Source organism: Maylandia zebra, linkage group LG14 (assembly GCF_041146795.1).
Source record: "Maylandia zebra isolate NMK-2024a linkage group LG14, Mzebra_GT3a, whole genome shotgun sequence".
Classification (NCBI taxonomy): domain Eukaryota; kingdom Metazoa; phylum Chordata; class Actinopteri; order Cichliformes; family Cichlidae; genus Maylandia; species Maylandia zebra.
This window is the reverse complement of record NC_135180.1, coordinates 23865405-23889094: the sequence shown is the minus strand read 5'-3', so window position 1 is coordinate 23889094 and position 23690 is coordinate 23865405. Positions and strand designations below refer to the sequence as shown.

Below are 23690 nucleotides of genomic sequence, written 5' to 3'. Positions count from 1 at the left end.
AGGAATAACTTGAGATTTTTAATTAAGGAAATGTTCGCTCTTGGTTGTCATTCTAAATTTGTACATCGCATTTCCAGCCACCCTCCACTCTGAAGTATATCATTATTTACGCTGAAAGGGGCTGACTCGCTTTCCAAATAAAAAGTGCAGTTGACTGATAGAAGATTGTGTACTGAAAAACTTGTTCAGTTTGATTGCTAGTGTTGTGCATTCAGCATTGTACTCCTCTCCTTCACAGATGTCTTTGCTGTCAATGAGCAACGGTCACCGATTTGACAGATTTTAAACAGAGTAAAAGGGGAGGGGTTTTGCATATGAACAAAAACTTTTATTCCCGCTTTCTTGGGCTCACTATTCCCATTTTGTCTGTCTCGAAGGATGTGTTAAATAGCTCTTTAATTTTTTCTCCAGGGCTAGCGGAAAAAATGAGACAGGTTGAGTAGGGAAAACGGGAAAGCGTGTACATTAAAATTAACACTGAACTCACACAGAAGTGATCTGCGTTAAACTTTAGATTAATAGTGTTTTAACTGTAGGAACCTGCGACACAGGATTTTCCCTGAACGTTTCTCCTTTTCTTTTTCTTTCCAGCGAGCAGAAGCAGCTCAGAGAGAGGCAGAGTCAGTCAGAGAGCAGCTGTCCTTGAGCAACCAATCCCAGCAGCTCAGCAGCCCGGCCAAGGCTGACCCAAACACGGTAACACGTTTCACTCATTCACTGGATTGATAGGCTAAAGATCAGCTTGGCCTTTTTATGCTACACTGACAGACTGATTAATGGCTCAGTCACACTAGAGTAAAAATAGGGTGGCAACCTCTTTGCCACTAGGAAAAATAGGCGGTTGCTCAGTGATTTAAATAAATCTTTTGCAAGTCGTTGCTGGAACAAACTGATCATCCAAAGGCTGAGCATGCAACACCATCGACCTTTAGCAGACCACTTTTGATCGCAAGGCGACTGCACAGATCCCCTTGTGGGAGGCAGCCTGTCTCCAAACACACACAGTCCAGCTCGGACCGACTGCCATCACTCTGACAGATTGGTGAAGGTTTGCAAATAATTGCCATTTAATTTTTAAACACAGACAGATTGATTGCAATGTGTTGGCAGTCTGAGCGAGCATGTGCCGATAAACGCAACTCAGCTGCCCGTCTCTGCAGTTGGGAGCTTGGCTCAAGTGGTTGCCTGCTTCTGGTTATATTTCTGTATATATGTTAGGTTGTGCACATCATCATTTTTAAATCACTGTCCTGCAGCAACTATATCATTATTTGTGGAGGAACATTTTCATTTCTGTTACAAATCCATGAGGTTCTGACTGAATTCTGATTACGAGTAGATAATGTGAGTTTCGTTGTATGTAGATGCCAATAGATTTGCCACAGTTGATCACCATTATCACAAACAGATTTTATGTAATTGCCAAATCAACCCATTCAGTTACACACTGATCACAGCAAGAGTCTTTTTGCCTTTTTATTACCATCTTAATGCAAGTTGCTTTAAAGATGGCAACTGACTGCGAGTGGTGGCAGACCAGATTGCTGGTTCACTGCATTTGGTCACAGTAATTATTGCCGTGCCCTGGTCTCCCTAGTGACTATAGCTTTAAGCCTCACTTTATGGATAGACTTTAGTCACTGGTATTAAAGGTCAGATGCTGGAGTAACCAGTTAAGCTTCCTTAAGAAGTAAGATGTGATTGGTATATGGATTAACTGATTTATTGGATTTAACCAATAGCTTGCAGACATGGGACTTGGGTTAGTGTACAGCTACTACTGTTCCGCCAAAGTTATCTACTTTCCTTTGGTATGAAGTGATTGTGATTGATTGCATCATCTGTGGCTATGAATCTGAAGAAGTAAGCCTTTTGACAAGATAATCAATATTGATCAGCTTTGTTTGACACAAAACATCCACTGATGAAATTATTCATTTGATAGAACTTGAGACTATATGTGGCTGGAGACTTACTCAATTAAACTGCCTAACTTTTTGGACTTTAGGAACAGTTGGAAGAGGTGGCGTCCCATTCAAATCTGGAGGCGGAGCTCAGGGCCAAAGAAAGAGAGACTGCCCAGCTGGTGGAAGATGTGCAGAGACTGCAGGCCAGCCTGACCAAACTCCGAGAGACCACCAGCTCCCAGATCTCACAGCTGGAACAGCAGCTTAGCAGCAAATCCAAAGTTCTGAAGGTACCAACGCAACAAACATCTGATTTTGGTTGGAAGCCACTTTAACTTTTCATTTATAATGACAAGCTACGTAAGTTTTACTAACTTACGTAGCTTGTCTTTTTCCCGTTTGCTTAACCCTATTCACCAGTTTACACCCTTCGTTGTGTAGAGTTAAGTAAATAATAGAAACGCAGGATCTACTGAGATCCAAGTGTTGATTTGTATTATTGTTTTAATTGTCTTTGTTGCATCTTTGCAATGTGTAGGAGCTGGAGGAGAAGCTGCAGAAGCAAGCTGACTATGAGGAGGTGAAGAAGGAGTTGAGGTGAGGAGTGAACACAGGCATTTGTGTGTCCTGTACAGATCTGTTTATTGCACGAGTCTGATGTCTTTAGACACGTGCAGTAAACAGAAGATGTGTCTCTTCATTTAATGTGGGTAACTCAATTGGGTGCCCTTACGTAGGCGAAGCCTTTGTGTTTGTAGTTTTGTATCGTCAGTCTCGCTCTTTGTCATTAAAAAGAAAGACATAGAAAAGTTAGCATCCTGTGTGTTTGTGTATATTTGGCGGTTTTCTCATGCTTGCTTTTTTTCCCTCCCTCCTTTCTCAGTATCCTCAAGGCTATGGAGTTTGGAGCATCCGACTCTGTGCAGGTAAGACTAAGCAGCAGACTGTAGACTTGAGGTTGCAGCCACTAAGTTATTGACAAAGCAAAAATTGCACAACTAGATCAGTAAACATGACCATCTGAGAGGAGAGGCTGGAGAAAAGCTGTGTCAAAAGCTTTAATTTCCCCCTCTGTTTCTGATCTCCTTTCTGCCAGGACTCATCCAAACCCCTGGAGGTTCTGTTACTGGAGAGGAACCGAAGTCTTCAATCGGAGAGCGCCGCTTTGCGCATCGCCAACACCGAGCTCAGCGGTAAGTCTTATGTTGCTGTAAGGACCGGGTTCATCGACACCGGACAAACTGCTTTCACAAAACAAAAAAAAGAGAGAAGGTCAAGGGAGATTATGAGGCTTTAGCTGCAGTTCAAGTCATCAGGGAAGTGCATACAATCTTGTGTGCATATAGATGGTCTTTCTCTGAGAATACTTAACTCGTAATGTTTGCGGAATTATTTGCACCACAGCAGCCCACATGTACAGGTTCATTGGTCGAAAAAAAAAATAATGCAAAAGTCATGCAAAACTTTCTCATGGTTTGGAAATGTTGCTGGTGTAGTCCCGCTCTTCATGGAAGGGAGGAAAAGGCATCTTTGGTGTTTTGTAAATACCCCAGCAGGAGGTCAACCTGAACGGTAACGGAGCCGCATTACACAAGAACGAGGACAACGTGCAATGCCCCCGACATTAGGACTCTTGCCCTCTGCAACAGTGTTTATGGGTTTGAAATGTCATGGCTTTAGGCATGAATAGCTGAATAGCTTTGAATTGATTAACATTCACAGTGAGAGGAGCTTACTGTCTTACTCAATCATGTTAAGTCTCAATGGTTATGCATTAGAATAATATTTCTCCCAGCGATTATTATCAAGATGGGTTCTAGTAGTTACAAGACTGAGAAAATATATTTTTTGTCTGTATTTGTTCTGGTGAATAGAAAAATGTATTCAGTAGAACTCTCTAGGAGACAAGCAGCCGAGGGCCTTTGTTTTGAGTCAGCAGAGCTGTGCAGTCTGTCTTTTGGTGACATGCGTCTTTTTTCTGTTAAGCCAAACTAATTTCAGAAGTTTTTTTTATTTATTTATGTTTTTTTCACCTGGATGTATTTTTCTGGACTAAAAACAATGTTACTACACCTACAATGGAATAAATCGGTGTGTAAGGACACATTGCAGCAGCATGGAAGAGGACTTGGTGTATTGGCTATCTAAGGACATCATCTTGCTCTGTCCAGTTACTTCTGCTTTGCCTGCAGCAGAGAGAGAGGGAAAAAGAGACTGAGCCCTGGGCCAAGCTAATCTGCCTAAGTGGCACAGTGTCAATTGTTTTGTTTGTCCTTTTTTTTTCCCTCCAGGCTGTGGCTTACAAGAAAGGTTGAAATCACAAATGCATGGGCACTTGCCTGGGGGGGTTGGCAAAAAAGGAAACAGAGTTCACTAATTTGAAAAAGACTTGATTAAGACAACTTTCAACGTTTGTTATTTTATTTTTTCTCTCTCGTTTTGGAACCCCTTTTTTGTTGACTCCCCCCATAATGCATGGTGTGTCTGACCTTTCTTGTAGGGTCAGCCGGGCGAAAAGGGACAGAAGAGTCCACAGCGAAGGAGGAGACCGCGCCAAGCGACCCCTCTTCCTCACCCCCTCCTCCCCCTCCCTCTCTTCCGTCCTCCTCACAGCGCCCCCTGTCTCGCACTCACACGGACCCTCTCAACACTGCCACCACCACCACCACCAGCAGCAGCAGCAACAGCAGTGAAACGCTCCCTTTCGCTCCTACGGGCATTGGACAGGACTTCTACTCCCCCGTCTTCCCTCTGGTGGGTGGTAAGATGGCTTTGAACTCCTTGATTCAGCGGCAGCTGCTCCAGACCTTCTACTCAAAAGCCTTGCAGGAGTCCTCTGGAATCCCCAGTGGGGCTCTACTGTTCACCCCCTTCACGCCAACCCTCAGCTCCATCCCTACCTCCACCCCTGGCTCAGGGTCTGCTGCCATCCCTCTAGCAGCCAGCAGCCCCCAGCCACCTCCAGCCAGCCCTGACATGGCTCCTGTTAACGGGAGCAGTACAGCTGGCAGCGCCCCCTCCCCATCACCAAGCCACTCTGATGCTAATACAGGAAGTGTTTTGGACGGGGAGGACATGGACACAGCGGAGATTGCTCGGCAAGTGAAAGAGCAGCTGATCAAGCACAACATTGGTCAGCGTGTGTTTGGTCATTATGTGCTGGGACTGTCCCAGGGATCAGTCAGCGAGATCTTGGCCAGACCAAAGCCGTGGAACAAGCTAACCATCAGGGGGAAGGAGCCGTTCCACAAGATGAGGCAGTTCCTCGCCGATGAGCAGAACATCCTCGCTCTGCGCAGCATCCAGGGACGGCAGAGAGGTGAGTCTGCGTTCCTGTATTGTTGTCTGTGCGTGGGGGAGTGTGTGTGTCTTGCATGTTGTGTGTATGTGTGTAAAGCCCTGCATAGAGCAACTGATTAGCTTGTCAATATGGACTAGCTTTTTTATTTTTCTTTCTCTTTCCTAACTCCCATTCTGTGCCCCACCTGTGTTTTTTGAATGAGCTCCTAGTCACGCACTGATCCCAAGAGCCTCTCCTAGCTATCGTGGTCAATACAGAAACCTTTCACACATCAATAGTATTGATCGGTGGGAACTAGGAGAAAGGCAGGGGTACTGTTAACTACGGGTAGATTCGATTAGCCTGGGCTTGCCTTTCTTAACGCATCAAGACATTGCTGATTGAAGTTGGTCTCAGAGGTACATAAAAAATATACCACAATTTGCCAGCGAGTCATAGATGGTCCATGTTGGTATTCCCATGTTTGATAGCTGCCACTAGGCCGTCTCTGTGGTGGCTTTATTATAACTTTTGGAGGTAGAAGTTGGAATCCTACTTGGGCCACAGATGGTTAAGATCAATGCATTTATGGTACTATATAATGTGCATTGGAAGGAACAGACACTTATTATGTTTGCAGAGCATTGTAAGGCACCATTTAGTCTAGCTGTAAAAGGAAAAAAACACACAAGTGCTGTAACATAGTGTGTGGTATATTGTTTTTAACAGAGGGCTCAGGCCAGCCCCAGCTTAGCCGAGTGTTTCAGGACGCTCCGAAGCGGAGAACCCTCTCCGATACAGCTTCACACACAGGTCTGTCCCCTTCACACACGGAGATTCTAGCACGTTCTGTCTGTGTGGCATGTTTGTGTTGGGATGTTTCTGTGTTGTGTGTGCCTATGTCGCCATATATTAATTGCGGGCAGGCATACAGATATAAATGTGCCTTGAAGGTAACCGCACAGTTTCAGTGACTTGCGTCAAAGGAAAAGCCAGCATGTGTATTTAGGGATTTTATTGGTAGTTGTTATTCTGCGGGGAGTATTTACTATACGAACCCTGCAGCACGTGTGCATGTGCAAGCTCTAAAGGGACCTGAGAAATTATGACAATCCCTCCAGTGTAGTTGCCTTGAAGCTCAGTGGTGGGAATGTTGTTCTTTGTGCTGTGCTATGGTGTAATTCTTCCATCAGCGTCTCCTCTTTATCTGTTCTGTTAGTATTCCCAGCGTTTTAATCTGACGAGGTATTCCGTCTCCTCCCATTCCCTCATCCTCTCTTTCCAGGTAACATCACCGCTCGTGTGCGCACCCCAGAGGCAGGTTCTGATGAAGCTATCAAGTCCATACTGGAGCAGGCCAAAAGAGAGCTGCAGGTGCAGAAAGCTGGTAAGTTGGAGTTATTTATTTAATTTTTTCCCCCCCGTCTTCTCCGGGGCATTTAAGGTGCCCATGATGGCTGTGTCTGTAATGAAGGCCGTTTTTCTCCTCTCTGTAGACTTGTCTCATGCTCAGCCGTCCTATGCAGGACTGAAAGGGGGAGGTGGAATAGGAAGTGGAGGGGGGAGCGGATCAGACGAAGCCATCCGCTCCATCCTAGAACAAGCTCGCAGGGAGATGGAAGCCCAACAGGCCGCACTGGAGCCCATCCTTAAAGCATCATCTTCCTCTTCGTCATCAGTGTCACTATCACAGAGGGACATCCTGAGCTCATCTCTTACCGCCCCGCTTCCCCCTTACAACCCCCTGGCCCTTTCCCTCAAGAAACCTCCCAGCTCCCTCTTGTCCTCGCCCTCATCCCCGTCTCCAATTCTGGACTTTAGCTCCAGCGTGAAGAGAGAGGGCCGCAGCTCTTCGGGGGTCGATATGTCTGCTGATGGAGCTCTCAGGATGGGTCGGGGCTCAGAGGGACTGTCCCGCTCCGGAAGTGCCGGAGGAGCAGGTTACTGGAGAGAGCAGTGGTGGAGCAACATGCAGACGGATCCGCGAAGGACCATGTCCAGCCAGATAGGAGAAGAGAACCACAACCAGGAGGACTCTAAAGAGGTGAGGTTTAGGGGCAGTTCCAGAGTTTCATGGCTTTGCTTTGACTGTCCATTGGTTGCACGTCTGAAGTCTTCTCCCTCCGCGGGGTTTAGGGTATACTGACCGACAGTCTGTCTCGACACAAACCGTGGAACAAGTTGAACCAGAGGAGCAGAGAGGCGTACCTCCGCATGCAGCCTTGGCTCAACGGAGACCAGGGGCAAAACGCACACATCCAGCAAACTCAGAACCAAGGTAAACAAATCACATGCAAATACACACACCGACACACACCATATATTATGCTGGAACGCTACTCTGAAAGCCTGATTAGAGCTAGTGGCTAGTTGTTACTGTCACTCTGTCACTCACCCCACCCGCCCTCCTCCTCATCCCCCTCGTCCTTCTTGCTTCCATCCCACCCACCGTCTCCCCCCTCCTGCTCACTTCTCCTCCCACTATCCCCCTCCTCCCCCCACATCCCCAGTGCTGTGGCAGTGTCAGCCAGCAAGCTGCTGGTTTGTCATGTCATAGACAAGTTAGTGTTGCAGCGCCAGATGGCAGCTCTGCATGTGTGTGTCTGCGCGCATGTGTGCGTGTGCGTACATGCACGTGTGTGTCTCTTTTTCTCTCTGGGGGTGTAAACAGCAGCTAATGTACACTGACAGCTCCTCATGACTGCTCTCTTCCAGCCTGCTGAGCTGCACAGCGGCACTACACAGACAGAGACAGGGAGATGAAGGAATAGGAGGAGGAAGCCAAAAAGGCTTCAAACTGAAAACTTAAGCACCTTTGCTGTTTGTTCAACAGGAGTTAAATTAGTCGATGTAATTTGACTGAAGTCCCTCCTGAACCCAGCAGGGAGAGGAGATGAAACTAGTGTCGCCTCGCATAGTTACACGTCGCCTAACCTGTGCAAACTTTCTCATTCTGTGTCGTGCTCGAGCAGAGGGTACTCCCAAGACATCAGCAAGCTGCAGCCCCGCTCCAGAGTCCCCCCTCAGTTCAGCTGAAGAATCTGTCAATGGTCTCACTGGGGACCCACTTGCGTCACAGTCCTCCAGTCTCAAACCTCCGTCTGAGGATCCTTCAGGTGGGGAGTCTCAGCCGGGCACCCCGCTGCCTCTACCAGGTCACTCGGGTCTGAGCATCCAGGAGATGGTTGCAATGTCTCCTGAGCTTGATACCTATGCCATCACCAAGAAGGTTAAGGAGGTGCTAACCGATAATAACCTGGGTAAGACCTTTTTTTTTTTGTTTGTTTTTTGCTCTTATGCTCAATTGTGGTGTTGTACTTTTCTGTGTAGTTTAACTGGTTCCATTTTCTTTCTCCAAACCAGGTCAGCGTCTGTTTGGGGAGACTATCCTGGGTCTGACTCAGGGTTCTGTCTCAGACCTGCTGGCCAGGCCTAAACCCTGGCACAAGCTGAGCCTGAAGGGCAGGGAGCCCTTTGTCCGCATGCAGCTCTGGCTCCAGGACCCACACAGCGTGGAGAAACTTATGGACATGAAACGCCTGGAGAAGAAAGGTGTGTGTGTGTGTAACAAAAAGCTCAATGAGTAGAAATAGATGCATACTCTATATACAGCACAGCATGCTGTCAGAAATAATAATCGAAAGGCTCAGAAAACCTTTCATGTTTTGTGCTTAAGCATGCATTTATTTGAGAAATATGCTCACAAAAAAACAAAGCAAAAAAACCACACACAAGCAGCAGCCTTTGAATTACACATGCACATCTGCACACAATATCCTTTGTGCAGGACAGCAGAGCATGTTGTGCAGATCACAGTCATCTTGGTGTGATGTCAGTACCAATCAGGACTGCAGACATCACGTACTGTATTCAATGTGACAGCTAGGCGACTGCCGGGGGCCTGCTTACTCACAGTCATCAGCACTACTCTTCATCATCGTCATCAACATAATAATCATCAGTGTCTATAAGCTCGTATTTTTATCATTTATTAGCCCATTGCCCGCTCCATCACTCCATCATCCTGCACTCTTTTCTGTCAGGAGGATACGTTTAGGAATCAAAAACCCCCAATAGGCCTGCTTCATAACCCTCCCCCTCCTCCCTCGCTGCCTCACAGTGACCCCGCACTGCCCACTTGAAGCAAACAGGGTATGGATATTTGAACCTGCCAGTGGGCACAGCCGTCCAGGATCAGCTTACCCTGCTGATATCACAAACTACGCACAAGGGCGAAAAACACAACTGACCTAACGCCTGTGTGGTCGGGGGGTTGGACTGGTGGGGTTGCACTACATTCAGCTTCATGTTAGATTATTGACCAAGAGTAATGCATCCAAATAGCAATGGGCAATAGTTCTGGCTACCAGCAGAGCCCAGAGGAAAGACATGGACCTAGTCCAAAGTTACCACATTTGACCTCTCACCCTTGTGGTGCAAGCCTGCGAGGCGGCGCACAAGTTTGAGAGCGCTCTAACCTTGCTCTGAGGGGCTTTTCCCTGCAACACTAATGTATCTGGCAGCATGTATTGGGGTTGGGAAAATGTCAACCTCATACGAAGCTGCCATGAGCTGTTCATTTTCAGTTGCTGGCGCCCCGAGTGAACGGTGCTGCTTGTTTGCTGTAAAATGGAAGAGATGCATTCATTGTTACAACTGGTGAGAAAGACGAGAGCACCACCTAGTGGCTGATTGGGAGGCTGGCGGCATTAGTTGTCAGACCTGTTACGTTGTATGAAAATTACTCCAAGTCTTTGTCATCATCTTGCTAATCTGCATTGAGCTTGGCTCAACTGCAGCTGATTCAGAGCTCAGTAATAGGGGTTATTGCCGAGAAGAGAGACTCCATCTCCTGCCTCAGGGCTTTTGATGGAAACACGATTACACATTAACAGCGGAAATTCAAAGGCAATCAGTGTTTTCTTATTGAATGGCAAACCTTGCTGACAAATCTTTTACCTGTTTATGTTCCAGCTGAAGTCCCACCTCTCTGCTGCTCTGCTGTCTTTATATGTTAATGCAGCACATTTTATATAACTGCTTAAATGTCATGTGGTACAGCTATTTATGCATTTTTAAATGTAATCCTTCACTTGTATTGAAATGTCTCTGTTATGCACTGTAGTTTGCATCTGTGGTTTTTACTGGTGTTGCCAGCTTTATCATTGAAACTCCCCATTCATTTGTAGATTTATTAATGTATTCACTGGATGACCCATTTCTCCCTCTTTCCCATCCAGCATACATGAAGAGGCGGCTGAGCTCCTTGAGTGATGGCCATTCTGTGGACGGAGGCTTGGTGGGGTCAGAGTACATGCAGGGCTCCCAGAGCCCAGGGCAGCAGCAGCTGAAGAAGCCCAGGGTGGTGCTGGGCCCTGAGGAGAAGGAGGCTCTGAAAAAGGCTTATCAGCAGAAGCCCTACCCCTCCCCCAAAACCATTGAGGAGCTGGCCTCCCAGCTCAACCTAAAGACCAGTACTGTTATCAACTGGTTCCATAACTACAGGTCAGCATTTAGGAGAAAAAAAGATGGACTCCTGCTAAATTCTTTCTGTTGTTCTGCATTTATTAGCTGCTCTCTGATGGATTAAATATAGTTTACCTGAAGTTAACACGATAAGGATCTCATGTCTTTGTGAATAGTACCTCTGTTCAAATTCCTTGTTTTATTGAAATACATTAGTGGGTTCGTCTTGACTTTATCTGCGGATAAATGAATTGTCTAAATCTTTGTGTACGACTCTGCCAGATCACATTGTGTTTTTGTTGCACTGTTAGTCCAAATGCGTAAGCTGTTCCCTGTTCATCGAAAATATTTTGACATTAGTAGAGTGTATTGTATTCCACAAATTGAATTTCAGGATTTAATTAGCGTGACTGAACTCCTGTTTCCCTCTTAGGTCACGTATTCGGCGAGAGCTCTTCATAGAGGAGATCCAGGCAGCTGGAGGGGTAGGGCCTGGCAGCGAAGCGGGATCGCCTTCCCTCCGTGGGTCCAAATCAGGAGAAGGGGACAGCTGCGATGGGACGGAATCTGAGGGCACAGTGGAGACACGCCAATCTCTGGGCATTGGCTTGGAGGATCACAGAGGAGCATGCAAAGACCACGACATGGAGGCTGAGTCTGAGGCAGGGGGCTCTAATAATTCCCCTGCCCAGTTAGACTGCACCGCCACAGGCTTGGCCGGGCCGGGCTCCAGCGGTGGACAGGGTGGACTGGGGCTTTTCAGCCTCACAGAGGCATCCTCCAGTAGCTCTGCCTCTAGTACTAACATCCCAGCCTCTGGCCCTGCCAGGAACCCCAGGGACAACAATCTGCGCAAGAAGAAAGCAGCCAATCTCAATAACATCATCCACAGGCTGGAGAAGGCTGCCAGCAAAGAGGATCCCTCAGAGTGGGAGTTCTAGCTCCCCCTGATCATCCTTCATCCTTCTCGTCTCATAACCTCACGACCTCTAACCTTGGACCCCTCCTGCTCTGTTCCAGTTGGAGAGTGGACACAGCCAAAGTCAAGCTCAGCAGCCATTTTTATTACGTAGAAGCTTTCCAAAAAGAGGAAAGAAACAAAGAGTGGTTGGCAAAACCCTTAAAAAGAAGATTTACTGAATACGTAGAAGAACAAAATAAGAGAACTTAATTGTTTCTCCTGGTTTTTTTTGTTTGTTTTTGTTTTTAAAAACTGCGTTTTGTTTTTGTACTGAGAAAAGCACTTAGCCGTCCTGCTGGCCTCTGGCCCTGCTGTACCTCCCCCTATCACCAGCCACTGGTGCACCAGACTGGTTAGTCCTGAGCTGGGGTCTGACCCACAGCTGGGGTTGAAACCTGGACTCAGTAACACAGGCAAGGCCTGACACAGCAGCTGTCACAGTGATAGACACTGATAGATGATAGATAGAGACAGGAACTCTCTTACAAGAACTCTCACTTTCTTAAAGGAGATTTTTTTCCGCTCTTCTTCTCACCTCCCAAGTGTCCACAAACCTCCCCTCACTCAGTGAGATGCCTCATTTTTCACACTGTAGAGTGACTGTTACAAACCCTTTGCCTTTTTCACTCACTGCGTGTGTGTGCGTGTGTTTGTATGTTAGGGGTTGTGTCAGTGTGCACCTGTGTGTGTGTGTGCGAGAGTGTATACACACCCAGAAAAAAGAGGAAAAAAAAGAAATGGTGTGTATGTGTATTCTCTTCTCAATGGCAGCATGTTTTCATTTTTTTAATCTCACTCCTACACTCTTAAGAGGGTAGTTGAAGGCCTGCTGGCTGAGCTGCCATGGTTACTGGTGTAAGAACGATGAACTTTGACCTGTTGTGTCCCATATCCTATCCTGCTGACAGCCATGTGATGGCCAGAAGGATGTGTAATTCCTCACAAAATACACACACTCATCTGAAGAGGAAGGAAGGAAAGAAGGACCCCTCTTTTTGCCTCCTTAAACCCTTCTTTTTAGGATGAAGGATGATCTGTTTTTTCTTTGTTTTGTTTTTAAATATTGCAATTTGGTTGCCAATAAGAGATTGCACAGTCTATTGACTCTAAAGAGTACAAAAATAGGGAATTTTAGGAAACATTTTTAATTAGTACAAAATAAGAACAGAAAAGACAAGAATAACAAGTTACTGTTTAAAAAAAGAAAGAAAGAAACAACAACCTTAGAATGGAATAATGTTGCATTGTTGACATACAATGAATTCACGTAGTACTGTAGCTGTCTGACATGGTGATACTATACGTGTCTCTCGTTGTTTTTGGTTGTGCACGTCACAACTTTGCCCAGCACTGGACCTGCTGGGTGGGTGTGTTTGTGTGTGTGTGCGCGTGTGTGCGTGTATGTCCGCACCACCGACAAAATTTTCTCTGTTCACAAACACACATCTTTTTATAGGCCAAATCAGGAAGAGTGTGTGTACGTGTGTGTCTGTGTGCATTTGTTATTTGCCTGCATGTAAGTCAGGGTTGAGGTCAGTTCACTCAGAATTGGACCGATCGATCGATCGATTTGTCAATAATGAAATTCTTGATGGAAAATGGGTATTTTTTTTTTTTTTTTTTTTTTTTAAGCAAATGAATTGCAGCGTGCAGAAACTTCTGCTGGTGAATTCGCCCCAACCCTGGTGTGAGTAGTTACCACTCTCCTCCAGTCTCTCCTGTATCCAGGGATGTAAGTCTTTTTTGCATTGAATTCTACTGTATACACTACAAATTATAAGGCATATCACCTCCTCCCTGTCCCACACAAGCCCTCAGTGCCTGTCAGCCCACTGCCTCCCCTTTGTTTGTGTGTTTGTGTGCGTGCGTGAGAGTTTGCGTGGATGCATGTGCACGCACGCCTGTCGTCAATACATGCGTGTGCACAAAGCGTGCGTGAGACTCGAGTGTTCAGTGTTTCCGATGAGTGGGGTCATATTTCGTATCTTGCACACACTACTAGTGCACAACTGACACCCTTCTTTAAGCTGTTTGATGCGTTACCATTACATTAATCTTCTCACAAAGTAGTGTAATACTATGATTTACTGTAGCTTGGTTTTATTGCTATTTTGCATTTATAGTTTGGTTTTTATTCCGCTTATTTATAGGTGCTGTATTTTTCATTTAATGTCTTATCATTTGAGTTGTCTATTTTTTAAGGGATTATACTGTTCCTGAGGGCAAGTAACATTTTTATTAGACGTATAGACTGCCGGCAGTATTGGTTAATATTTACAAAGATGTACTAGTTCTCATTTGTTTGTATATTCATGAATCCTAAAGTTTAGTGTCATTTCAATAGCTTTTGAAAGATGTGTTTTGCTACAGTTCATGCTCCCGTAAGCATAAAAAGCTCTTACCACAACTGTTATGCTCACACACACACACAAAAAGAAACTGCTAGCTAGAGAATCAAAGGACATATCAAGATCAGTGAATATATGATAGCATATCTGTTTTCCTGTTTTCTATCCTCCAATAATATTTGTTTGTTTGTTTGTTTTTTTTGTCCTTCCTTTTTTTTCTTTTCCTGGGCAAGCCCAACACTACTGCTCGGCAGGGCACGCAGCTTTCTTTAGATGTAGACCTTGCCCACTCATTAATCACATTAACTTAATTAACTGGTCCAAATTATACACTTTGTCAAATAGGTCAAGTGAAATTACCTAAACATACGAACGCATGTTAACTTGAAAGAGGTCATATCTGCCAAATTGAGATTAGAGAAGTGTACCAGCTAGCAGGTGTGCTACGCCAGATCGAGCAGAGATAGCCAGCCTATGATTATGCAGAATTTCTATTGCAGTTAGTAACGAAGCACTTATTAGGATCTTTGTAAGACTTACCAGGACAGGGTCTGTAAACACTACAACAAGAGTACAATCCCGGGATCCTGGGAAGTGTATGCCTTTAAAAAAAAAAGAAAAAAAAAAAAAAGTGGTTGTAAACCAAGCACAGATGCTTATCCACATTGTAACACTAAAAACAACAACAAAAAAGAATCATAAGATAGCTGTACCCATGTTTTCTATGTGATTAAACTGAGTTTCTGTCCAGCCAACCCTTATTTCAAACTACAGATGACTGTGTGACAGGCGGGCCGTCGTCCTGTGCAGGTGTAGATATCATGAGTATCAAACGTGTTGTTTTCTATTCACAAATCCCAACGTTTTTTTTATAGCCTCCCACTTTCCCCTCAGCGTATACTCGAGATAAGGCGGCAGCCCGTCAAAAGTTTAAATCGGACTTTCCAAAGCGTCTGTTAGTTGTTAAAAAATAATCGCCCAAACGTCGGCTCTCCCTGCCGTCGACTGATGTGAGACATCTGTCCCCTGCTGCGCGCTGAATAGTGATACTGCCTTCTGTTGGGACCGCTTGGACTGGACAGCCACAGTGTGTTTGTTTTATGGTGATGAATAGCTACTGTAAAGTATGAGCACTTAACCCATCAGTAATTATTTTCTTTTTTTTTTGTAATAGCCTGATCCATCCGCTCACCCGAACCGTGTGAGATCATCAGATTTGTGCCTTTAACTGCCAAGCAGGGCACCAAACTAGTGATGTCATTAGATGTAGAGGATTCCCCCCGATTCGTTCGCGATGCATCTCGCGTCCTGACCTGAAATTTGTTTCTCACGGTACTTTAAACTCGACTTCCATCAGCTCTCCGGAGAGGGTTTTATTTACAAACTAATTTGTTTGTTTGTTTGTTTATTTTTTTCCCACAATGCATTACTTACGTTGTATATAAACTGACTAGCAGCGAAAAAGGCCAGAGCATTGAATGAAGGAGGAAGCATGCAGAAATGGCATACACTGTAATAACACTGAATTTATTCATAGGGCATTTTTTGTATTTTTCTGTTTGTGTCAGGTTTGCTGTGACATTGATAAACGGCACTACAGGTATTGATAATGACACGTGCCAATTCTGATGGTTATTTGGAGGAAAAAAAAGAGAGAGACGTGTAAATACGGTCGATGGAGTAGCTATTAATTCACTATTGTCACGGTATGCTTTTGTTTTGAAGGCAGGAGGAGAGAAGGGACGATTCAGGACTTTTCCATGATCCACAGATATTTTTCTACAAATTTAAATCAGATGATTCTATACACTGTTGAATAACATTGTAAAGGTGTAACAGATGCTGTATATCATATCATGTTTTCTGAAGTCGTAAAGCTTTACTGTATGATCTGTTGAAGTAGTGGTTGTTCATTTGACATGTTTTTAGTTGTAATGGAAGCCCGAACAGCAGCACTGGTCACCATATTCAGGAGAAAAAAAGAAGAAAAAAAAATAAGAGAGAGAGAGACCTCAGATGTTTTTTGTAATACTTTTAAAATATATCTTATGAAGTGGGTTTTTGTAAGGAAACACTTTCTGAATCAGCGGTGCTGTATGCATAGCACACTCAGTAATACATACACACATAATACAGCACAATACACTCATGTTTTAAACCCTCCCCCCCTCCCTTAACCCCCTTTTAACTTTACTCACATGGCTTTTGTTATTGTTTTAAGTCTTAAAATCATTTCCCCGTCGTCTTTCACGCTTAAGCCTCGGAGATCGGCTCCGGGATAAAAAACATTTCATTCAGTACAAGACTTAAGATTTAAACAAACAAAAAAAAAAAAAAAAAAAGAGGAAGCAAAAAGCCAAATAGTGACGTTAGTTATCCTCTTCTGTTGGAAAAAGGTCGCTGACTTTTTAAAATGTTGCATTTTTTTTTTTTTACCCCTGTACATTGCTAGTGTCGTCGCTTCAGTTCACCCATAGCTTAAACCACAGTGTAGTCTGACAACCAAAATGACCTGGGGAGATCTTCACCCACCCACCCCCAACCTCCTCCCCATCTACCCCCACCCTAACCTCTTCCCTCCCCTTTTGGAAAGCTTTAAGATGCTTGTTGAGGCTTTAGCAAGTTCAGAGTATTGTTCTTTTTTTTTTCTTCGATTTTTTTTTACCCTCCCCCCAACATGTCATCAACAACGTGAAAGTAATAATTCTCATCACTTTCTCCCAATGCTTATTTTTTTAATGAGTGTGTGCGTGCGCGTACGTGTGTGTTGTAGTACAAAAGGATGCATGACTGTAAAGGGATGGTCAAGATGTTTTTTGAAAGTCGTTTCCTCCCCCCTCTCTCCTTCCCCGTCCCTCTCCACACTTCCGTCACTCCTGAGATGCTTTTTAACTCCTTCACGGTCTCCCTCCCTTTGGTTTGTTTTTCCTCATGTATCATTGTTTCTTTATCTTTCTATTTACTAAACGTATCATGTTGTTTGTTCTCAGCACTGTAAAACAGTCCCTTCTACAACATTGAAAAGCAATATCACTGTATGAAATGTTCACAATGTATTTGTTATGATTGACATTTGATTCATCATCATTATTATTCACATGCACCCTAGGTGTGATAATTGAAGTAAATCTCTTTTATACAAATACTAAAAGTGTGCTGTGGCTGTTTTTCTGTTCCGCGTTCACTCTGTAAAAGAAGTATTCTCAGAGAAAGAGATCAGTTGAGCTTGTTAGAAACAAAGAAAAGGGCTTTCACAGATGTTTTGGACTGCTTCTGCCTTTTATCAGCAGCTACAGGTGAGTTATGTTGGGTTATGTTTTATTATAAATTGTTTTTTTAAAGTCTACAGTTGGGAAGTTTTTTGAATCAGAGATGGTCTTAAAGTTGTTGTCTGTCTTCAGGACGTTACTCTGAGCTGCAGGTGGAGTTTGCAGCCGCGGTGCGTACCAGCGCCGAGCAGAAGGAGCTGATCCTGAAGCTGGAGCACGACCTGAGCACCGTCCAAGCCATGTCCTCCCTGCCGCGCCCCGATGCAGACGGGTCAGAGGTCAGCAACATGGGCAACATCCCCGAGCCGATCAAAGAGGCCTCTGCGACCTTTATCGGTAGGTCGCCGGGATGAAATGGAAAGTTGATGATGTTTGATCATGATGTGTTTGTTTGTTATTTGGATTCCTCACATGTCATCCCAAAACGAAACGCCACCTTTAGCCATAAAGTGGCCCCGCAGTTTAATTTATGATCAAAGTGGTGACAATATCAAACTGTTTAGAAATCGTTGGAAAGGACAAAGGATTTAAAAAACTAAAAAAAAATATTAATTTGCAATAAAAAAAATATTGCAAATGTTTTGTGCAGAAATGCTCAAAATAAAGAGTCGCTGTGAAACAACTTTACCATTTACCATAAAATCAAAAAACCACATTTATTAGACCATTAAAACCCCCAATAAATATAGAGATTGTAGAAATGGTCAGAAACTAAAAATGAGATGACTTATTTGGCAAACAACAGACTGAATTCATGGTTTTATACCCAAATAGGACTTTTCTGAGAAATAAGCAAATAAATGACTGCATCTAAGTTAAATTATGATAATAATAATGATAATATGTGGTTTACTGTTTGTTTGTTTGTTTTTTCATCTTTTTTGTAAAACTAATTTGAAAATTGAAATGATTGGAAATAAAATTAAATTTATGGAGGAAAAAAAACCTGTTTTAGCATTAAATATATTATTTTGATTAACCATAAAAAACCATGAAACATAAAACAAGATTTTGGTCATTACAGTACAGTTAATATAAGGCAGCAGTGGCATAAACCTTACAGTGGATGGTGGTCTAATAATGTAATTTGTATATTTCCAGGGTTATTTGCAGCCAAGGACCTTTTCATAATCCTCACAACACCTGTGTAATAAAACTGTAATAAGCTGTAGTAGAAGGCGGCTGACATGCACGCTACAAAACACTTATATTTCACAACGTCACATAAATGTATAGTTGAGTCCTTAAAAGTCAAATAGAAAGCTGCGCACATTTTTCATGCGTGTGAATGAGCCGCCTCTCAACAGCTTTCTGCCTGAAAACGCAGCTCACGGTAGACGAGATGTGGAAGTGCATAAAAATTACAGCCACCCGAGAAAAAAAACAACAACACTTAATGTTTCCTGTTTGCATATTTCGCAGCCAGCAGGCACTTTCGCCTTTTTATGACACCTTACATTTATTTTTCAAACACATTTTAATGCTAATGTTACCTCTGCTTTCATTAACGCACAGATAAAGCAAAGGATGGAGAGATAATATTCAATGTTCAGTGTTATTGGAGTCAATTATCACATTTCAAAGCCATGAGCAGAGCGGAGAAAAAGGGAAGAAGACTCCAAATTAAGAAAAGAGTCGTTACAGATCACTGATGGTAAATCTGCATTCACATGCCTGTTGGCACTGGCTCATCTGTTGCCTTAAATTTCTATTCTACGTGTCAAAAAATGACAAATTATTAGTTTAATGTTTTTCCCTTCTAAGCCTACCGCTGGCACGCCTCGTAAACCGAATTATTCACCCAGCTTTGATACTGAAGTTTGTCTTTAGCACAGCTTCTCTAATTGAAGTCAGATAAATGTGCTGAAGGATGCTCCGCAGGGGGTTTGTCTGTTTTTTGGATTCTCACCTGATTAGAGGCGTTCGAGTGCTTTTCTTTCGTGTGTCAGTTAAAACCTGAGGGTCTGGTGAGTTGAGCGCTGTCTATCTTAATAATCAAATAAACCTCGCTCGCCTCTGTCTGATCTGAAACGTTAGCCATGCAAATAGAGGAAAAGATTCCCGGCATGTAAGTGCTGCTTTATCTGCAGGTTCAGGTGTGAGCGCCCAGCCTGAGCTTCCTCAGGGCCAGATGGACTCGCTGCTCTCCATCATCTCCAGCCAAAGGGAGAGGTTCCGCTCTCGCAACCAGGAGCTGGAAGCTGTGAGTCACACACACATATGCACGCGCACACACACGTATATTCATGTGTCTCTTTCGCTGGAGGGCTAATTCCTCTTCCCTTTGTTCCCTCTGATGCCTGTAGGAGAGTCGCTCCATGCAGCAGACCATGCAGGCCCTGCAGAATGAACTGGACAGCCTTAGAGCGGACAACATCAAACTCTATGAGAAAATCAAATTTCTGCAGAGCTACCCAGGCAGAGTATGTCTGAGAGATTCTTTCTGATGTCCAGTTTGGTTTGCTGGCACAAAATAAACCCAGTTTGGGTGTTTCAGTGGCTGATGAATGCTTAATTTGGATCGGTCTCCCCTCCCTCTTGTGTTTCCTCCCTGCTGCAGGCTGGAGGCAGCGACGACACCGTGATGCGTTACTCCTCCCAGTACGAGGAAAGACTGGATCCGTTTGCTTCCTTCAGCAAGAGGGTGAAAGTCACACACTTGAGATCAAATAAAAATGTTAAACGCTGTCATTTCTTAGAGGAGTTTCTTTGTTTTATGAGATAGTGATAATAAATAATGACTAAATGCAGAGTGATGTCTAAACAGGTGAAGAAGAACATGGATTAATATTCCACAAACAGTTGTTTTATCATAAAATAAATCAACTCTAGATTTTATATTCACACGTGCTGCCGGGAGATGTCGTCATAGTTCTGTGCGGTGTGTTTTCAGGAGCGTCAGCGCCGATACCTCAGCCTCAGCCCCTGGGATAAAGCAACTCTGGGCCTGGTAAGAATCTGAATCAAACATCAGACGCGTCTTCTGTGTGTCCGTGTGAACTTCTCATCTCACTCTCCGGTTGTTTGCGTCTCTCAGGGACGTGTGATTCTCTCCAACAAGATGGCCAGGACCATTGCTTTCTTCTACACTCTGTTCCTGCACTGTTTGGTCTTCTTGGTAGGTTTGCTTTCAGTACCGCGTGGCCTCCTCCGGTAGGTACATCTGCAGCTTCAGAGGAACAGGACTCACCTGTCACCTGTGATTATTTTCAGGTGCTGTATAAGACCGCTTGGAGCGAGAGCATTGGCAGAGACTGCTCAGCTTTCTGTGCGAAAAAGTGAGTGTGCCTCCTGCAGCTGACTCAGAAGCTCGTCACATAATACAGCAGATAAATGCGATGTTTTATTTGACCCTTACGAGTGCTTCGCTGTTTGTCTCAGGTACGCTGACCACATCCACCGTTTCCATGAGAACGACCCAAACCTTTAAGCCGACCCACGGTGACATCATGACATGGCATCGGTGACATCAACACTGAGCAGCATGCATGTTCCTTAGAGAAGTTTACCTTTATTAAAGCTCCTTTATTCTTCCTGCAGTAGCTAATTTCACCACTAGGGGGCAGTTTAGGGCTGTGAACTGTAAATTAAAGGGTTGCTTGATTACTTGATGATTGGTAAGTTGCAGGTGATATACAAAACCATAATCTGACGTTTATTAGATAATACAATACTGAAAGTCAATCATTAACAGTATATATGAGACATGTGCTATTTAAAGCAGGTTTAATGAAGTTCTTCTTTATCTTTCTGGACTGAAGGGACCACGATACTCCTTATTCTTTTTTTTGTTTGTGCGGTGTGTTTAACTGGAACTGAAGATGTAAGTTTAGGTTGGTGGGGTTAACATTAAGACATTAACATTAAGTTTGATTGGTGGGTAAAAGCACAGCTTGAAGTTATATAGAAGGATTTTTGAGCAGATCCTGGTGGTGGAACAACACATACAGTAGTTAAGATTTTTTCATTCCTTTTTGCTCTATTTCAAATAATTAATGGGAGTAATAAGTGATTGGTAGGTACTAGTTTTAATGGTTTGTTACTGTTGTTTGTTATTAGGAGACCGTTTTCTTCTCGGCTGAGTGATGCAGTAATAGACTAAAGGTTACTGAGTCTGTGATCCTAATACTCAACGTCATTGTGCGTGTTTACCTGCTTTCTTCTCCCTTTCTGTCATTGCACATCTATTACAATAAAGACTATACAGCAATTTCTTTTGTAGTCTCATTTTATCTTCATCTTGTGGTGTGTGAGATAGCTGAAGATAATATACATACAAATCCATTCAGTTTTATTTATATAACCTTAAATCACATTAACAGTTGCCTGCTTTATGTTGTAGGGTAAAGACTCTATAATAATCCAGAGAAAGGAGAAGTAGGACAGTGGGAAGGAAAAAGTGCCTTTTGACAGGAAGAAACCTTTGGCTAATTGCTCTCTGGTTACGTAGCAAGTTCGGACCTAGATTTTACACAGAACTCAAAATCAAGCTTAAGTCTGCTTATGTGCTGTGTAATACTGACTTGTATGGTGGTTTCCTTCCTTAGAAGTAATAGTTTTTGTAATTTCTGCTACTTTGTCTGGGTGATGGCAAGAGGGGTAAAAACTGTTGGCTGTGTTGTAGCGTAGACCTGTAGTGCTATATAAAAGGGAGACATTGGAGCAGGTAGTGCCTTCAAACTCAAGTCAACAGTGGGCAGGTGGACGCTTTCCTGCAGACTTGCCTGTCAGCTGTCTGTCTCTGTCCTCTTTGGAGTTTGAACCTGACCAGAGCGTGATGGATGTGCTCAGTCGGCGCTGCGTAGACTCGTATCTGTATCTGCAGCTGCCGAGACAGGATGAACTTCCTGAGCAGGCTGTACTTTCTCTAATGTGTCAATGTTCTCTCACTATCTGTTGCACTAGATAGGACTATAAGTTTATTTTTGCTCCAGTGCCAAATGCATTGTGTCTACTGTAGCTGGACACAACCCAGAAGAGAATCAAATAACAGCAGTTATTAGTATTGTACAGCACTTTGGTCTACCAGGTGTGTTTTTAAAGTGCTATATAAATAAATAGATGATGATGATGATGCAGAAAATTGTTCCACTGCCAAAAACATCAGTGTCCAGATCTCTCTTAGGATTTTTTTCTGAGTGTAAAGATAAGTAAATGTATTCTAAAGCAGAAATGAACAAGCTTAGGCCTGACACTGATCATTTCCTTAGTATTAAAAGGACTAAGACCGTATCTTACATGTAACTATATTCACCTACCTACCACGTTGGGGCGGCTGTAGCGCATCAACTAATCTGAAGGTTGGTGTTTCGATTCCTGGCTGCTCCAGTCTGAATGCCCAAATTATCCCTGAGCAACATACTGAACCCCGAGTTGTAATTCCAAGGTAATTACACTCTCAGTGGTGGGCAGCAGTATAACGTGCTACCGAAAAAAGAGCACATCAGTAACATTATAGGGATCTTTTTAATGAGTTAATGAACGTTAAAAAAAAGAGCGTTGTTGGGTTTGTGTAACAGCTGCACCATGACGAAGGAAAAAAAAAGAGTAACCGTCTAAATAAAGACGGGGAATGAATTCACAGATCAGTGATTCGACCCTCAGCGGTCCCTCTGAAGTCTGCCTACATCTTAGCATGACTGAATTAACCTGCATTATTCATGAGAGGCAATTCTTAAAGAGCACCACAGCTCACTGCCATTAAAGACAAACAAGGCTGGCAGACTCAGACGTGCACTTCCTCCTCCACCATTCCGGCCTCTATCTTAAGCCCCATTTTGCTTATCAATCAGAGCAGGCTCCAGGGCTATCTCGGCACAATTACGGCTTCATTCTGCCCCCCAGACCGCCATTCACCTTTGACCTCAATCTTTTTTCACATCGCCTCTCCTCTCACGCGTCCCCACCACACTTTCTCCTACATCTCTCATCTCAGCGTCTCCAGCTGCCCATCGTCAGCAGCATAAATATTAACATCCTCCATCTGTGGAATTACAAAGGTCTTAAGTAAGCCTAATGGCCCAATGTTATTTTTATTGCAGTGGACAGGCCGCCTCACTTGGACGGGTCCTCTCATTAATGACAGCGCACTGATGCCTCAGCATTTCATTTATTTATTTATTTTTCGCCTTGCCATGCTTGTTTTGAGGCTGTTCGAAAGTGCACATGAAAGAAGAGGACAGCGGATCATCTAATCCTTTTGCTTTCCATCCTGTGTTCAGCAGAGGGCAGTAAAGTTATGTTCTTTTTATCAATATGAATTATTTAGCTGACTCTTCTGACTGTAGCCTTGCTTTTGTCTGCCTGCAGCTTCCCTGATTTCTGTTTCCTGTTAATGAAACAGTGTTCCCAACATCTCCACTTGTGTCTTTAATGGCACGACATGGATCTGATGTTGACATGTTTTCTTTCTTTTTTTAATTAGTGGGGAAATTTTTTTGGATTACTATATTAAAGTTT

The 23690-nt window shown here is 43.8% G+C and overlaps 1 protein-coding gene across 3 annotated transcripts in view; it reads left to right on the top strand.

Annotated features, from left to right (window-relative positions):
• The window catches only part of cux1b (cut-like homeobox 1b), a 62162-nt gene extending 40721 nt beyond the window's left edge, over positions 1-21441 (top strand). The window contains exons 10-23 of one of the 3 annotated variants that reach the window (XM_004543639.6): positions 592-696; positions 2009-2197; positions 2446-2504; positions 2791-2833; positions 3004-3100; positions 4408-5226; positions 5917-6000; positions 6473-6574; positions 6684-7231; positions 7324-7465; positions 8160-8447; positions 8551-8739; positions 10428-10692; positions 11087-13575. In XM_004543639.6, coding sequence (XP_004543696.3) covers positions 592-696; positions 2009-2197; positions 2446-2504; positions 2791-2833; positions 3004-3100; positions 4408-5226; positions 5917-6000; positions 6473-6574; positions 6684-7231; positions 7324-7465; positions 8160-8447; positions 8551-8739; positions 10428-10692; positions 11087-11594 — 3438 coding nt within the window. In that variant the 3' untranslated portion in view covers positions 11595-13575. Of the gene's footprint in view, positions 1-591; positions 697-2008; positions 2198-2445; positions 2505-2790; positions 2834-3003; positions 3101-4407; positions 5227-5916; positions 6001-6472; positions 6575-6683; positions 7232-7323; positions 7466-8159; positions 8448-8550; positions 8740-10427; positions 10693-11086; positions 13576-17363; positions 17568-19321; positions 19435-19537; positions 19655-19791; positions 19876-20124; positions 20182-20268; positions 20350-20444; positions 20510-20612 lie in introns of those variants that run through there. The other 2 variants (XM_012917144.4, XM_004543640.6) reach the window with 2 other exon arrangements.
• The last annotated feature ends 2249 nt before the right edge of the window (positions 21442-23690 follow it).